This window comes from Ornithodoros turicata, chromosome 1 (assembly GCF_037126465.1).
Source record: "Ornithodoros turicata isolate Travis chromosome 1, ASM3712646v1, whole genome shotgun sequence".
Classification (NCBI taxonomy): Eukaryota; Metazoa; Arthropoda; class Arachnida; order Ixodida; family Argasidae; genus Ornithodoros; species Ornithodoros turicata.
The window spans coordinates 1,356,256-1,372,731 of NC_088201.1; the positions used below are offsets into that span (position 1 = coordinate 1,356,256).

The 16,476-nt window shown below is 44.9% G+C and overlaps 1 protein-coding gene across 1 annotated transcript in view; it reads right to left on the reverse strand.

Annotated features, from left to right (window-relative positions):
- Positions 1-6,475: 6,475 nt before the first annotated feature.
- Positions 6,476-16,476, reverse strand: part of LOC135377258 (low-density lipoprotein receptor-related protein 2-like) — a 94,278-nt gene continuing 84,277 nt past the window's right edge. The window contains exons 63-78 of the mRNA XM_064609566.1: positions 16,255-16,394; positions 16,039-16,197; positions 15,586-15,664; positions 15,209-15,457; positions 13,754-13,882; positions 13,574-13,696; positions 13,380-13,508; positions 13,167-13,320; positions 12,851-12,997; positions 10,580-10,803; positions 9,965-10,144; positions 9,786-9,908; positions 9,538-9,708; positions 8,021-8,111; positions 7,849-7,960; positions 6,476-7,283 (exon numbers count right to left, since the gene is read on the reverse strand). Coding sequence (XP_064465636.1) covers positions 7,014-7,283; positions 7,849-7,960; positions 8,021-8,111; positions 9,538-9,708; positions 9,786-9,908; positions 9,965-10,144; positions 10,580-10,803; positions 12,851-12,997; positions 13,167-13,320; positions 13,380-13,508; positions 13,574-13,696; positions 13,754-13,882; positions 15,209-15,457; positions 15,586-15,664; positions 16,039-16,197; positions 16,255-16,394 — 2,480 coding nt within the window. The 3' untranslated portion in view covers positions 6,476-7,013. The remainder of the gene's footprint in view (positions 7,284-7,848; positions 7,961-8,020; positions 8,112-9,537; positions 9,709-9,785; positions 9,909-9,964; positions 10,145-10,579; positions 10,804-12,850; positions 12,998-13,166; positions 13,321-13,379; positions 13,509-13,573; positions 13,697-13,753; positions 13,883-15,208; positions 15,458-15,585; positions 15,665-16,038; positions 16,198-16,254; positions 16,395-16,476) is intronic.

Genomic DNA, 16,476 nt, shown 5'->3' on the forward strand with positions numbered 1-16,476 from the left:
TTAGCCTAGTCTTTGTTCAGGGAAGCGGCACGTGCTTCTGTTGTTGTGTCGATCGAAACTCCATATACCGCTTTGGTAGACGCGGTCATCTTTTCTCGTCATGTTAACCTGGGGTTTGTCTACTCAATTGGCAGATTGCTCATGCTGGTCTTTCACCCGATTCTATATTGGCGGTCCTTTAGTAGACAAGCCAATTGTTTCCCTGCGCACTTTTAGCCTAGTCTTTGTTCAGGGAAACGGCAGGTGCTTTCGTTGTTGTGTCGATGGAAACTCCATATACCGCTTTGGTAGACGTGCTCATCTTTTCTCGTCATGTTAACCTGGGGTTTGTCTACTCAACTGGCAGATTGCTCATGCTGGTCTTTCACCCGATTCTATATTGGCGGTCCTTTAGTAGACAAGCCAATTGTTTCCCTGCGCACTTTTAGCCTAGTCTTTGTTCAGGGAAACGGCAGGTGCTTTCGTTGTTGTGTCGATGGAAACTCCATATACCGCTTTGGTAGACGCGCTCATCTTTTCTCGTCATGTTAACCTGGGGTTTGTCTACTCAACTGGCAGATTGCTCATGCTGGTCTTTCACCCGATTCTATATTGGCGGTCCTTTAGTAGACAAGCCAATTGTTTCCCTGCGCACTTTTAGAGTAGTCTTTGTTCAGGGAAACGGCAGGTGCTTTCGTTGTGTCGATGGAAACTCCATATACCGCTTTGGTAGACGCGCTCATCGTTTCTCGTCATGTTAACCTGGGGTTTGTCTGGCAGATTGCTCATGCTGGTCTTTCACCCGATTCTATATTGGCGGTCCTTTAGTAGACAAGCCAATTGTTTCCCTGCGCGCTTTTAGCCTGGTCTTTGTTCAGGGAAACGGCAGGTGCTTTCGTTGTTGTGTCGATGGAAACTCCATATACCGCTTTGGTAGACGCGCTCATCTTTTCTCGTCATGTTAATCTGGGGTTTGCCTACTCAATTGGCAGATTGCTCATGCTGATCTTTCACCCGATTCTATATTGGCGGTCCTTTAGTAGACAAGCCAATTGTTTCCCTGCGCCCTTTTAGCCTAGTCTTTGTTCAGGGAAACGGCATGTGCTTTCGTTGTTGTGTCGATGGAAACTCCATATACCGCTTTGGTAGACGCGCTCATCTTTTCTCGTCATGTTAACCTGGGGTTTGTCTACTCAATTGGCAGATTGCTCATGCTGGTCTTTCATCCCATTCTATATTGGCGGTCCTTTAGTAGACAAGCCAATTGTTTCCCTGCGCACTTTTAGCCTAGTCTTTGTTCAGGGAAACGGCAGGTGCTTCCATTCTTGTGTCGATGGAAACTCCATATACCGCTTTGGTAGACGCGCTCATCTTTTCTCGTCATGTTAACCTCGGGTTTGTCTACTCAGTTGGCAGATTGCTCCAGCTGGTCTTTCACCCGATTCTATATTGGCGGTCCTTTAGTAGACAAGCCAACTGTTTCCCTGCGCGCTTTTAGCCTGGGCAGGTGCTTTCGTTGTTGTGTCGATGGAAACTCCATATACCGCTTTGGTAGACGCGCTCATCTTTTCTCGTCATGTTAACCTGGGGTTTGTCTACTCAATTGGCAGATTGCTCATGCTGGTCTTTCACCCGATTTTATATCGGCGGTCCTTTAGTAGACAAGCCAATTGTTTCCCTGCGCGCTTTTAGCCTAGTCTTTGTTCAGGGAAACGGCAGGTGCTTTCGTTGTTGTGTCGATGGAAACTCCATATACCGCTTTGGTAGACGCGCTCTTCTTTTCTCGTCATGTTAATCTGGGGTTTGCCTACTCAACTGGCAGATTGCTCATGCTGATCTTTCACCCGATTCTATATTGGCGGTCCTTTAGTAGACAAGCCAATTGTTTCCCTGCGCACTTTTAGCCTAGTCTTTGTTCAGGGAAACGGCAGGTGCTTCCGTTGTTGTGTCGATGGAAACTCCATATACCGCTTTGGTAGACGCGCTCATCTTTTCTCGTCATGTTAACCTGTGGTTTGTCTACTCAATTGGCAGATTGCTCATGCTGGTCTTTCACCCGATTCTATATTGGCGGTCCTTTAGTAGACAAGCCAATTGTTTCCCTGCGCGCTTTTAGCCTGGGCAGGTGCTTTCGTTGTTGTGTCGATGGAAACTCCATATACCGCTTTGGTAGACGCGCTCATCTTTTCTCGTCATGTTAACCTGGGGTTTGTCTACTCAATTGGCAGATTGCTCCAGCTGGTCTTTCACCCGATTCTATATTGGCGGTCCTTTAGTAGACAAGCCAACTGTTTCCCTGCGCGCTTTTAGCCTGGGCAGGTGCTTTCGTTGTTGTGTCGATGGAAACTCCATATACCGCTTTGGTAGACGCGCTCATCTTTTCTCGTCATGTTAACCTGGGGTTTGTCTACTCAATTGGCAGATTGCTCATGCTGGTCTTTCACCCGATTTTATATCGGCGGTCCTTTAGTAGACAAGCCAATTGTTTCCCTGCGCGCTTTTAGCCTAGTCTTTGTTCAGGGAAACGGCAGGTGCTTTCGTTGTTGTGTCGATGGAAACTCCATATACCGCTTTGGTAGACGCGCTCTTCTTTTCTCGTCATGTTAATCTGGGGTTTGCCTACTCAACTGGCAGATTGCTCATGCTGATCTTTCACCCGATTCTATATTGGCGGTCCTTTAGTAGACAAGCCAATTGTTTCCCTGCGCACTTTTAGCCTAGTCTTTGTTCAGGGAAACGGCAGGTGCTTCCGTTGTTGTGTCGATGGAAACTCCATATACCGCTTTGGTAGACGCGCTCATCTTTTCTCGTCATGTTAACCTGTGGTTTGTCTACTCAATTGGCAGATTGCTCATGCTGGTCTTTCACCCGATTCTATATTGGCGGTCCTTTAGTAGACAAGCCAATTGTTTCCCTGCGCACTTTTAGCCTAGTCTTTGTTGAGGGAAACGGCAGGTGCTTTCGTTGTTGTGTCGATGGCAACTCCATATACCGCTTTGGTAGACGCGCTCATCTTTTCTCGTCATGTTAACCTGGGGTTTGTCTACTCAACTGGCAGATTGCTCATGCTGGTCTTTCACCCGATTCTATATTAGCGGTCCTTTAGTAGACAAGCCAATTGTTTCCCTGCGCCCTTTTAGCCTAGTCTTTGTTCAGGGAAACGGCATGTGCTTTCGTTGTTGTGTCGATGGAAACTCCATATACCGCTTTGGTAGACGCGCTCATCTTTTCTCGTCATGTTAACCTGGGGTTTGTCTACTCAATTGGCAGATTGCTCATGCTGGTCTTTCACCCGATTTTATATCGGCGGTCCTTTAGTAGACAAGCCAATTGTTTCCCTGCGCGCTTTTAGTGTGGTCTTTGTTCAGGGAAACGACAGGTGCTTTCGTTGTTGTGTCGATGGAAACTCCATATACGGCTTTGGTAGACGCGCTCATCTTTTCTCGTCATGTTAACCTGGGGTTTCTCTACTCAGTTGGCAGATTGCTCATGCTGGTCTTTCACCCGATTCTATATCGGCGGTCCTTTAGTAGACAAGCCAATTGTTTCCCTGCGCGCTTTTAGCCTGGTCTTTGTTCAGGGAAACGGCAGGTGCTTTCGTTGTTGTGTCGATGGAAACTCCATATACCGCTTTGGTAGACGCGCTCATCTTTTCTCGTCATGTTAACCTGGGGTTTGTCTACTCAATTGGCAGATTGCTCATGCTGGTCTTTCACCCGATTCTATATTGGCGGTCCTTTAGTAGACAAGCCAATTGTTTCCCTGCGCACTTTTAGCCTAGTCTTTGTTGAGGGAAACGGCAGGTGCTTTCGTTGTTGTGTCGATGGCAACTCCATATACCGCTTTGGTAGAGGCGCTCATCTTTTCTCGTCATGTTAACCTGGGGTTTGTCTACTCAACTGGCAGATTGCTCATGCTGGTCTTTCACCCGATTCTATATTAGCGGTCCTTTAGTAGACAAGCCAATTGTTTCCCTGCGCGCTTTTAGTGTGGTCTTTGTTCAGGGAAACGGCATGTGCTTTCGTTGTTGTGTCGATGGAAACTCCATATACCGCTTTGGTAGACGCGCTCATCTTTTCTCGTCATGTTAACCTGGGGTTTGTCTACTCAATTGGCAGATTGCTCATGCTGGTCTTTCACCCGATTTTATATCGGCGGTCCTTTAGTAGACAAGCCAATTGTTTCCCTGCGCGCTTTTAGTGTGGTCTTTGTTCAGGGAAACGACAGGTGCTTTCGTTGTTGTGTCGATGGAAACTCCATATACGGCTTTGGTAGACGCGCTCATCTTTTCTCGTCATGTTAACCTGGGGTTTCTCTACTCAGTTGGCAGATTGCTCATGCTGGTCTTTCACCCGATTCTATATCGGCGGTCCTTTAGTAGACAAGCCAATTGTTTCCCTGCGCGCTTTTAGCCTGGTCTTTGTTCAGGGAAACGGCAGGTGCTTTCGTTGTTGTGTCGATGGAAACTCCATATACCGCTTTGGTAGACGCGCTCATCTTTTCTCGTCATGTTAACCTGGGGTTTGTCTACTCAATTGGCAGATTGCTCATGCTGGTCTTTCACCCGATTTTATATCGGCGGTCCTTTAGTGTACAAGCCAATTGTTTCCCTGCGCGCTTTTAGCGTGGTCTTTGTTCAGGGAAACGACAGGTGATTTCGTTGTTGTGTCGATGGAAACTCCATATACGGCTTTGGTAGACGCGCTCATCTTTTCTCGTCATGTTAACCTGGGGTTTGTCTACTCAATTGGCAGATTGCTCATGATGGTCTTTCACCCGATTCTATATTGGCGGTCCTTTACCTGACAAGCCAATTGTTTCCCTGCGCGCTTTTAGCTTGGTCTTTGTTCAGGGAAACGGCAGGTGCTTCCATTGTTGTGTCGATGGAAACTCCATATACCGCTTTGGTAGACGCGCTCATCTTTTCTCGTCATGTTAACCTGGGGTTTGTCTACTCAATTGGCAGATTGCTCATGCTGGTCTTTCACCCGATTCTATATTGGCGGTCCTTTAGTAGACAAGCCAATTGTTTCCCTGCGCACTTTTAGAGTAGTCTTTGTTCAGGGAAACGGCAGGTGCTTTCGTTGTGTCGATGGAAACTCCATATACCGCTTTGGTAGACGCGCTCATCGTTTCTCGTCATGTTAACCTGGGGTTTGTCTGGCAGATTGCTCATGCTGGTCTTTCACCCGATTCTATATTGGCGGTCCTTTAGTAGACAAGCCAATTGTTTCCCTGCGCACTTTTAGCCTAGTCTTTGTTCAGGGAAACGGCAGGTGCTTTCGTTGTTGTGTCGATGGAAACTCCATATACCGCTTTGGTAGACGCGCTCATCTTTTCTCGTCATGTTAACCTGGGGTTTGTCTACTCAATTGGCAGATTGCTCATGATGGTCTTTCACCCGATTCTATATTGGCGGTCCTTTAGTAGACAAGCCAATTGTTTCCCTGCGCACTTTTAGAGTAGTCTTTGTTCAGGGAAACGGCAGGTGCTTTCGTTGTGTCGATGGAAACTCCATATACCGCTTTGGTAGACGCGCTCATCGTTTCTCGTCATGTTAACCTGGGGTTTGTCTGGCAGATTGCTCATGCTGGTCTTTCACCCGATTCTATATTGGCGGTCCTTTAGTAGACAAGCCAATTGTTTCCCTCCGCACTTTTAGCCTAGTCTTTGTTCAGGGAAACGGCAGGTGCTTTCGTTGTTGTGTCGATGGAAACTCCATATACCGCTTTGGTAGACGCGCTCATCTTTTCTCGTCATGTTAACCTGGGGTTTGTCTACTCAATTGGCAGATTGCTCATGATGGTCTTTCACCCGATTCTATATTGGCGGTCCTTTAGTAGACAAGCCAATTGTTTCCCTGCGCACTTTTAGCGTAGTCTTTGTTCAGGGAAACGGCAGGTGCTTTCGTTGTTGTGTCGATGGAAACTCCATATACCGCTTTGGTAGACGCGCTCATTTTTTTCTCGTCATGTTAACCTGGGGTTTGTCTACTCAATTGGCAGATTGCTCATGATGGTCTTTCACCCGATTCTATATTGGCGGTCCTTTACCTGACAAGCCAATTGTTTCCCTGCGCACTTTTAGAGTAGTCTTTGATCGGGGAAACTGCAGGTGCTTTCGTTGTTGTGTCGATGGAAACTCCATATACCGTTTTGGTAGACGCACAATGGGGGATTGCTCTTATTGTTAGGGTGAGAGCACCTTTAAACACGTTTACGTTCATTAATTAACATACGTATATATGTTTTGTAGGTATGTAGGCTACTTCCGTTTTTTTCCCGAAAACATGCGGAGATTACTCCCGTACTGCAAGTGCCGAATGCAGTAAAAAACCATGAATTTACTGGTATTTTTTCAAGCAATCCCGGGATGTGAAAAACAGCTGGGATCCCAACACTAGCTGTGACCCAGGCCGTAAACATTGCAATTCCATAGTTTTCCAAATACAAAACTTTATGGAGCATAGCTCAACAAATACACCACAGCCACTTGATGAGTAGAAAAGCTTTACTTAAATTTTATTGTTTCATGTGAGGAACAGCGAAGATGCTTCCGTACAAGCAGCCGTTTTGTAAAAAAATAATGCAGACGATTGTCTTTGTATAACATTTCTTCATTTTTGTAGAAATTGTCGTATATAATATCACATGTCTGCCAACAGTGGAATGAACTTGTGGAATGATGCAGAGAATATCACACGAGTGGGAGCAATGGAAGGAGACACCTGAGATGATAGTCTTTCGACCTTGGAAGATAAAAGTAGCTCCTGCAGGATAGGCAGTATTTTATATACCAACCATTTCTTGTGTATCCAGCAAGGCAATAGGTTTTGCCCCACTACACTTTGACTAATGTGCCACCATACTTAAAAGATGTTTCCAAATGAGATGATTTGTATGCAAAATAAAGCCTATTGAGAGAGCCATAAATTAAAGTCTTAGTAGAGGTAATCGAAAGTAAGCTTTAAAAAATTGCTCCCTATACATTCTATGTACACTCTCCCAAAAAGAATGCTCTACTAGAGTCCCTCCTTAGCATTCAGATTTGTCTTCTTCCACTAAATTTTGCGTATCCTTATCTGTGTCCACCGTCGTTGGGTCCGTCTGCCGCGACCTGTGCAACACTGTTGAGGGATGCAAAACGGCTGGAGCAGTAGTGTCATATTTTTTGTCATCCCCTTCGTAGAGGCTTCCCTTTGCAGGGCCTCCCGTGTCTAGGTTGCCTAATGCCTCGTACATGGGGTTGCTGAAATCTGTTGGTTTATTCACATCATTCAGGCTAAAGTCTGCATCCAGTGGTTCCTATAAAGAGTACAAAAGTATTCACTTCCTGGCAAACTAAGTTCGCCATCCACAGTAAAAGAACGCACAATATACCCTCTAATATTTCCTCGTGCTACATTCTTGCTTACATTTCGTTCCACTTGTTGAATCGGGGAAGACTGAACATGTGTTCAGGCTTTATTGGATACCCAGAGTGAGTCCATGCATGACTGGACTACATGAGAGGAGCCGCCCGAGTGAGCACATCGTGCGATCCCGAAACCAGAGAACACGCGCTTCCACATGATACATGATCTTCTCACGCCAAAGCTGTGCTATTGCACCCCGCATACACAATACACAACACCACTGACATCCAGATGCACAAACCGAGGTAATTTTATCAGATTTCAATGCTATCCAAGGACAGCAGTTGATGTCAGAGATTAATCAGTTGGCTGATTTACGTCATTTGCAAAGTTTGGAAATCGTTGCAGTTTGGATGAGGCATTTTATTGCATTCTTTCACCGTGTGTAAACAACATTTTCCAAGAAAAAAAAAAACTTGACATTTTCTAGACAGAACTTGGAAGTTGCTACTTACCCCACTGTTAGCTTCCACAGTTGGGTTTCTCATAAAGTTTGGCGAAAATTCCACATTGGTCCCACTGCGGAAGGAGACGCTCTGCGTGCTGCCAGCCAGTCCATTTTGCTTGCTGCCAGATACACATTTTCTTTATATAGAGACAAAAATGCCATTATTAAACATTACTTACAAGTGCCTTCTACGAACGCAGACAAAAAGGGTAGCGGCCACAATCATGATGATGAGCACAATGATGACGGGAACCAAGATGGCTGCGACACCTGTTAAAATATATAGCAATACTCAAGCACAACAAATTCTCTGTATACTTTCACCTCGTAACAGTCTATCAAATACATAATGGTGCAACTACTGTATATTTGTTCCCCTACCCTGGTGGCACCAAGCAATATACTTATGCCAATATTAACAACATATTCCACTCTAATTACAAACCAAATATGCAACTATATTTTGACATTTTAAACCAAAGCAATCTCTTCCAAGCCGAATATATTGGAATAGTTGCAAAAATGCTTCTGTTCATCACAAGGGAATGTATGTAAAAAAGTGAGTGATATATCATACAAAGACCTATATGCACATAACTTGTATACAAGGTGTCCAAGCTAACATGCACCAGGGTCTAAAAAAAGAAAAGAGAACATGGTGCGTCATAGGAGAATGAAAACTGCAGAATATTGTGCAGAATTGTGTGTTCTGGTCGCCTGCATTTTTTCATGGTGACCAATTAGTGAACTTTTGCATCGTTCGTTCTAGTTACATTAGTTGTAGGGCGTGTCGAGAGATACCCATCGCAAATGTTTCCTACAGCGAATGCCTTGTGTGGACTTTCTTCCCGCAAAACGCGAAAGTGTACCACGTGACATGAAGCGAGTTCAACAACGAGTGCACCTCCATTTCAAAGCTCTCACACATACAAAAAAATTAACTACATCCGTTATCTGCCGAGAGGCCAACTTCAGGTCAGAGCTCACCTGAGGGTTGCTTCTCGACAGATAAGGAATGTAAGCATTCTTCGGTACGCTTAAGAGCTCTGAAATCGAGGCGTTGTTGCGCTCACCTCATGACACGTGCTACACTTTCGGGTTTCGTGGGGCCAGGAAAAAACTTCATGCAAGGTGTACGCTGTAGGAAACATTTGCGATGGGTATTTCTCGACACGCTCTACAACATTATAATTCACGTCTCTACCGTAGAACCAACGATTAAAAAGTTACTAATTAATTAACGAATTCAAACAACTCAGGGAAAAGAGATCCCAGGAATCGAACCTGGGTCTTCTGATTTCTGGTCAGATATACATATCTGACCAGAAATCAGAAGACCCAGGTTTAATTCCTGGCATCAGCACCTTAATTACTCAAACTAACTGTACTGGTTTGGTCTAAACTGTGATGTAACTGTGTTTTACGCCAAACAAGTTTTAGTGCGTATTCTGACAGATGTCTCAGTAAGGACAACGTGGGTAAAAATCGGGTTTCACCCTAAAACTTGAGGCTCTACTTACGAGCAAGCCACATTGGATTTCCACATTAGCACATAGACATTTCACTGTTGTAAAATGGTGAAATGGTTCATCCCCTTTATGACACACTCTACTAGCATTCTAAGTGCAAAATTCTGCACGCTTCCTGCCGGCAAAACATGAGTGCTCTCGTCATTCCATCCAAATGTTCAACTCACCATCTGCCCCACTCAGGGAGGATATACGCCTTCGAGAGATCGAGTTCTCGCAGTGCATGCCTTCAAATTCGCTGGAACATAGACAAACAATCTTGTCTTCTTGAACGCCCTCGCAATGACCACCATTGAGACATGGGCAACGATACGGCTGGGGCTTCGGAACCTCAAAACCTGTACAAGTTTCAAATGTGAGAAATCTTACTCGTCATTTTTGGGCTCTTAGTATTAAACGAGCGTTTTAAAGCTACCTGCATCGCAGCTACCAAAATTAAGGATGTGAAGCGCCGATCCATCCGGACAAGCACATCGGAAGCCCTGTGGCACCAATAGACACAGGTGGGAGCAGGCAGACGTTGGGCACCGGTTGGCCACTGCAACGAGCTCAGTTTCTGAATATCAAAGCATAAGGTTATCCACGCTGACATACCTGAGAGATTATACTTCAAAGGGTGGAAAATTTTCACTCCAGTTGGCTGTTCGACGTTTCTCTTGACCCGCACACGGACACCACGGCCATGTTTGTCCTGGCGGTACATGTCGCCAGAATCTCGCGTCACCCAGAAGATGCTGTCCTCAAACAGGTCCATTGCAAATGGATGCATCACATCTGGCCAATTTGAAATGGAAACAAATTGGAATTCCATTCGCAGTGGTTGGGAGACAGTGCAGCCACATTAGCAATTTCATTGCCAAATTTAGTGGGTTTTTTTATCCGTTTACATACTTTTTTTTTTTCGGATACACTGGGTTTACAGACTTCTTCCAGCAGACCATGAGATTTTATGAGATCGTATCAGCACAAATGTGGTGTCAGGCACGGTGATTCAACTCTCATTGTGGAAAACCACACTACCAGACATAGACTATTGCTCCTCATATTCAATGGTTTCATCTCAAGAATACATGCTGTGTTTTGAATAGGCAGCTTTTCATAACGACACCTTTTCAGTTGCCAATATTTTTGCACATGGGGACTTCTTGGAGGCCCCACCCTGTCTTAGAACACCCTAATAAAGGGTAAGTATGGTATGTGTAAACTCACCTTCTCCACTGACGATGACAACTCGATTAGATCCATCTTGCTTGACAGACTCAATTGTGTTCAGTTTGCTATCACACCAGTAAATACGATGGTCGGCAGCATAATCAATGGTGAGCCCAGTGGGATAGCCCAGCCTATCTCCTATGAGAACACGTCGCTTGGAACCATCCATCCATGCACTTTCCACTTTCGGGGTGGAGCCCGCATCAGACCAGAACATCCACCTGGATATTGAACCCTCCTCGTTTTACTCATTTTACTCAAAAAAGTTACACTCACAGTACTTTTTTTTTTAGGACTAAAGGAGCACGGAAGGAAGGGCCAGCATCTACTTTTTCAACTTAGGGCTATGCAAATATTCAAAATATTCCATATTTGTACCAAATAACGGTACCACGCTATTCATATTCGAACCGAATACTCAAATATATTCCAAATTGTGCCAGCTGGCTGCAAGTCATGCCTCTGGGCATTTGACGAAGCTACTTTACATTTCTGAGACTCAAATATATTCTGCAAAGTGGATTCACCTAATGCCTATTAGTGTTAGGTGAAGCTTACTTTACACTTTTGCGTGTGCAGACTTTAATATATCCTGCAACTTGGCTTCACCTAATGTCTCCAAATGTCAGGTGAAGCCTAGCCTAGTTTGCACTTCTGCCAGTGCTGCAGGGTCGCAGGATTGCAGGTATGGTTTAAAAGCGCGATTTGAGGGATCACTGAAAATTGCTACTTTTGAGGAATATTTTAGCAAATGTTGGCAGGGAAGTTTAAGCTAGTTTAATTATTTTGAGCTTTAGCTGGACAAGCTATGACACCAAAGAAAGAGGGATTTCATGACACAGTCTACTACTTTATGTCTGGGTACTAGGTTCCATCCAGAATTACAATTTTCAGGACAATTCTAGCACAAATGTATTCATCAATGAAATATGTGAAACTCAAATTAAAAGTAACATTTAGAGGGGATGTGCAAACGTTTGCACTTACAAGTGATGGCAAGTTTGAGGCTTGAGGTTCCTGGTGTAGCAAAGCTAGCCAGGAAAGTTTGCAATCAGAGTCTCACAAACTGCAACTGAGCATGTGGCTTCGATGCGAACTTTTGCTTACTATTCAGCAATAAGCGCACACTTGTGCGTGGTATTCGATATTATTCGATTCGCTACTATTCGAAGATTTTACTATTCGATTTGTACTTGATCCGAACCCAAAAATCACTATCAGCACAGCCCTATATACTTACAATATATGACATTCACATCTGGACGTGGCAAAAACCCAGTAAAAACAAATGCCGTTGACCACATGGGTGGAAAAGTTTATTATAATAATTCAATGACACGTTTTCCGGGACACTCTGTATATTAGCAGATAACAATCAGGGCAGGTAGTAGTCTGGCTATTACCACTAGGGTTTCGCATGAGAGACTGAAATGACAGACATCGGTTCACAAGTGCGCACTTATTTCACAGATATATCATGATGATCTCTTAGAAGCTGATGTTAAAATCAACACTCACAGACAACAGAATGTGAAACAGCTAACACATCACAGTTATAATCCCATCTGCGAACGAGCTGCACTACACTCACTTAACTCGACACCAGCTTGTGTAGCACCGGGCGATGGTAACTGAAGTAACTTAGGTAAGGCATTCTACTCGCATCAAAAGACCTCATAAATGTCTAATCTATTAGAGTATTTCCAAGCGCAGTTGGCGGTGTCGTAGCTGTGGTCAGCAAAACGCAATCACCCTTTTGATTTGATTTGATTTTTATCACCCACAAACCAATCACCCAATAGTGAGCCACCTCTTTGCTTTCTTTTTGCAGTTGCATCTCGTGCCTTGACTGGTTGCTTTCATTAGCAGACGATTCTCGGCAGCCAATAAAAAGTACTGACAACCTTCATGTCACCACACACCAGGAGTAACACGGGCATGACTGCTGCATGCATTTGTAAACTAATTTTCTCAGGAAACTGGCACTTCCCAAACTAAATATTTTGCATGACGGTTCCTGAAAGTAGTATGTTCAGAGTTAAAATGGATAAGGCCCTCAGTGCAGAGGAAGACGATGATGGAACACAAAAAAAGTGTCCTCGTCTTTCCCTGCACCGAGGGTTCACTGAGTATGTTCGTATCACACAGTAAAATCGATGTTCTTGCCTTCCATGCTCCTTTAAAGTGTTGCCAACACAATACAATTTCCAAAGCAGGTGAGAAAAAATACAACAAAGTGGACGAGGTGCTGCAAATCAGTCAACTTACCCCCTTTCTGGATCCAACACCAAGGATGCCGGCCTCTCCATGTTGGAAGAGAAAAGTGTTCTTCGATAGCGGCCATCAATGAGACTGACAAGGATCCTTCCTCGCGGACGAGCACTCGACAAGTCTGTGTCCATCCAATAGATGCACCTAGAGGAATTAATTGAATGAGAAACTACACCTACAAAGGGAACCTACAAAGGGAACCTACAAAGGGAACCTACAAAGGGAACCTACAAAGGGAACCTACAAAGGGAACCTACAAAGGGAACCTACAAAGGGAACCTACAAAGGGAACCTACAAAGGGAGTTCCCTCACCGTGCAACCCAGTCAATGGCAATGGCATTGGGTTTGGTCAGACCTTTCAACTCAAGGTTCTGCGGAAATCCAACCCCTGCACTAGAGTCAGTCACGTTGGGCAAGAAGGACCGTTTGATGGTCTTTTCGTAAGAGTCGGTCCAGTATAATACATCTGAAATGAAAGCTCTTCCATGTAGAGCAGAAAGAGAAAAGTAGGAGAAGGAAACCCACTCTCTCGGGGATCAAAGTCCAGCGCCTGGACACGACTTTCACCCGTAATGACGCTGCCTTGGATCTCGTCCTTCATGTCCAGTGCTCGAATGTCTGGGCCATTTGTATACAGGATTACGGGAGCAGGACCTGACAAAAACGTTTTAACAGTCCTCTACGTTTCTTTTTCTGCATGGGGCAAAAAAAAAGTGTACCTTTCGCGTGGCAGTGCGAATAGTACATCTCAAAACCTTCTCTGCAATGGCAGCCGTAGTCTCCCATCAGATTCTCGCAGATCTGAGAGCAGTTGTGACCGAAAGCTGAACACTCGTCGATATCTAGAAAAGTAAGTATTGCGTCAAAAGTCAAAGTTAAGAATGGCGCATTAAACGTACCTTCGCACATCTTGGGATTGTCGTCCTTGATCTTGTAGCCAGAGGCACAGGTACAAATGTAACCTTCACCAACAGCTGTGCAGTTATGTTGGCAACCTCCCCTGGTAGCAGAATTGCATGTCCCCTCATCTGCAAGAACGTATACCTCATTGCATCTTTAAAATGTCTTTCACGTGAATGTTCACACATTGTCCCAAACTGCGGATCAATAGGATTTTCCCAAACTGTTTGTTCAACAGTATGCAAGTACAGTAAAACTTAGATAATTCGACCCCCCGTTAATTCCGAAATTTGGACGACCCGCGTGGTCCCGGCAACCACCTGCACAAGCCCACAGGAATAAACGCTCGTTAATGCGACATCAGTTGCGTGCGCACCGGATAATTTGAACAATCACGGCAGAAAAAAAAAAAACGGCAAAGTGCGTGGTGACATCAGGCGCCATCTTGAAGCAAAATCTCGTTTTAAACCGTGTGTATCAGTCAACCTTTGTGCTACCTGCATGCTGTTTGGACGTGGCTTCTCCTGCAAAGCGTGCCAAGCACGAAACCGAGGACCTTGCAACAAAATTCGAGATACCTGAAGTGGTGAAGGATGGTGTCCCAAGACAGGAAGTAACGAAAAAATACAATGCGAAAAGGAGCACTTTGGCAACCTACGTGAAGGATGTGGCACAGATCATCACAGTGGAGTTACAGAGGCGGCGGAAGCCTTTGCTGTGCTGGAGGCTCAGATCTCCCGTACAAAGCAAACGACACTCTCGCAGTTCTTTTCAGACTAAAGGTACGTTCCTTTTCTTCTTTTCTTTTTATTCTGTTTGATTTCTTGGTGCCGCGAAGCAACTGTGGCTATGAGCAGCGTACAGACGTGGACAAATGGAGAGAGGACAGCAGGAAGGAGTGGGGGGACATGAGGGGGTTAATATGCATCTTGGGCCAACTTCATAGAAAACTGTGCCGACATTTGTCTGGAAAGTCTTGGGAAAACCTGAGACAGCACAGCCAGTGGTAGGATTCGAAGCCACCATTTCCCAGTCTTGAGCACGACCTTGGCTACCACAAGCGAGCGGGACACCTTAACCCGCTCGTTCATGCCGCTGGTAAAGATATACGTTCATAACGGCAAGTTCACCTTGTATTTTGTTGCCCGTTGGATAATTTGACATTCGGATAATTCTGACATTTTCGTCGGTCCCGTGCCATGCGAATTAATGAGGTTTTACTGTACAAAGAAGACACCTAAAAGTGACTTATATGGCTGGAATCTCTAAAGTCGCGAAAGCCACAGACTATGCCTAACATGTTGCCAACTGCAACTGCTATAAATGGAGAAATGCCACAGATCAAAGTCTGTTATTGACAAAAATCAGCTGCGTGGGAGTAACAGAAGACCATTCAGTTGGCCACTGATTACTATAAATAGCCTTCCATCATAGTTCAACAAGGAAGCACGTACGGCAGCCTTTCTCGTCCGAGAGGTCTCCGCAGTCATCTTGGTGATTGCAGACCTGATCGCGTGGTATGCACTTGTCGTTGGTGCACTTGAACTCCATACAGGGCGATGGAGCCAACTTGTCGCACAGCTCGTGATTATTCTCGTCACTGCCGTCGCCACAGTCATCCTGCCCATTGCACAGCTGCCACAGGTGGATGCACTTGTTGTTGGTGCACTGGAACTTGCGGGTCACATCACACTTGTGCTCTTCTGCGCAAAAAAAATTTTTTGCAAGAAAATTACAACTTCGTTGAGCCTTTCATGGTAATATTTCTTTCCCACCATTCTACCATACAGCTGAGCATAAAACGTGGAGAACACAGCCATTAAAAACTCACTGCAAATGTTGTCAGACTCATCCGAAGAATCTCCACAGTCGTCGTCGCCATCACACAAGAAGTCCGGTCGTATGCAAACCTGGAACATTTTTTATAAAACAGACACCTTCTGGTTGCGAGAGAGATGACATTTTCAAGCAGAGAGAAAACTGAGAAAATTTATTCCTGCGAATATATCACGTACATCTGTCTCTTTCGGTAACAAGACCATTGTGAACAAGGTAAAAATAGGGGGGGGGGGGGCTGATTGTCACGAGCGCCAAGAGGCATTACGTGCACAAAGATCTTACACAAGACCAACATAAAGAGAACGTCCATACTTTGTGCACACTTTTTGACCTCCACTGTTTCAATTCATGTACCATCTTTGCAATGCCTCTTCCTGGTCGTGTCATGCTTGTCCCACTCTACTCAACGTGAGAGCCGTTTTGGCTGGAAAGTTCTCTAACTTACCGTGTTGTTGCACTGAAACATGCTCTCTTGGCAGTAGCGGCCCCCAGGGTAGCGGGTTGCACAATTCATTTCATCCGAAACATCATGGCAATCCTTATTGCCGTCACAAAGCAACTTTCTCAAAATACAGTGTCCACTGGTGCACTTGAACTGGTCCTCCTGAGAAAACAAAATTCTCACACTGCCAAAGCATTCCAAAGGCTTTCAGAAATTCACCTTGCATTCATAGCTGAGACAATCTTTCTCATCGCTTCCATCATCGCAATCGTTGTCATGATCGCAGCGCCACCTGGACGGGATACATTTTTTGTTTGTACACTGGAACTCGCTCTCGGAACAGTCTCGATAAAGTTGAGCTGCAAAGAAACAAGGTTACATCCAATACTCAATCGACTTTTTCTTGTGGTGTGCCCTCGCAAATTAGAGTAACTGTACTTA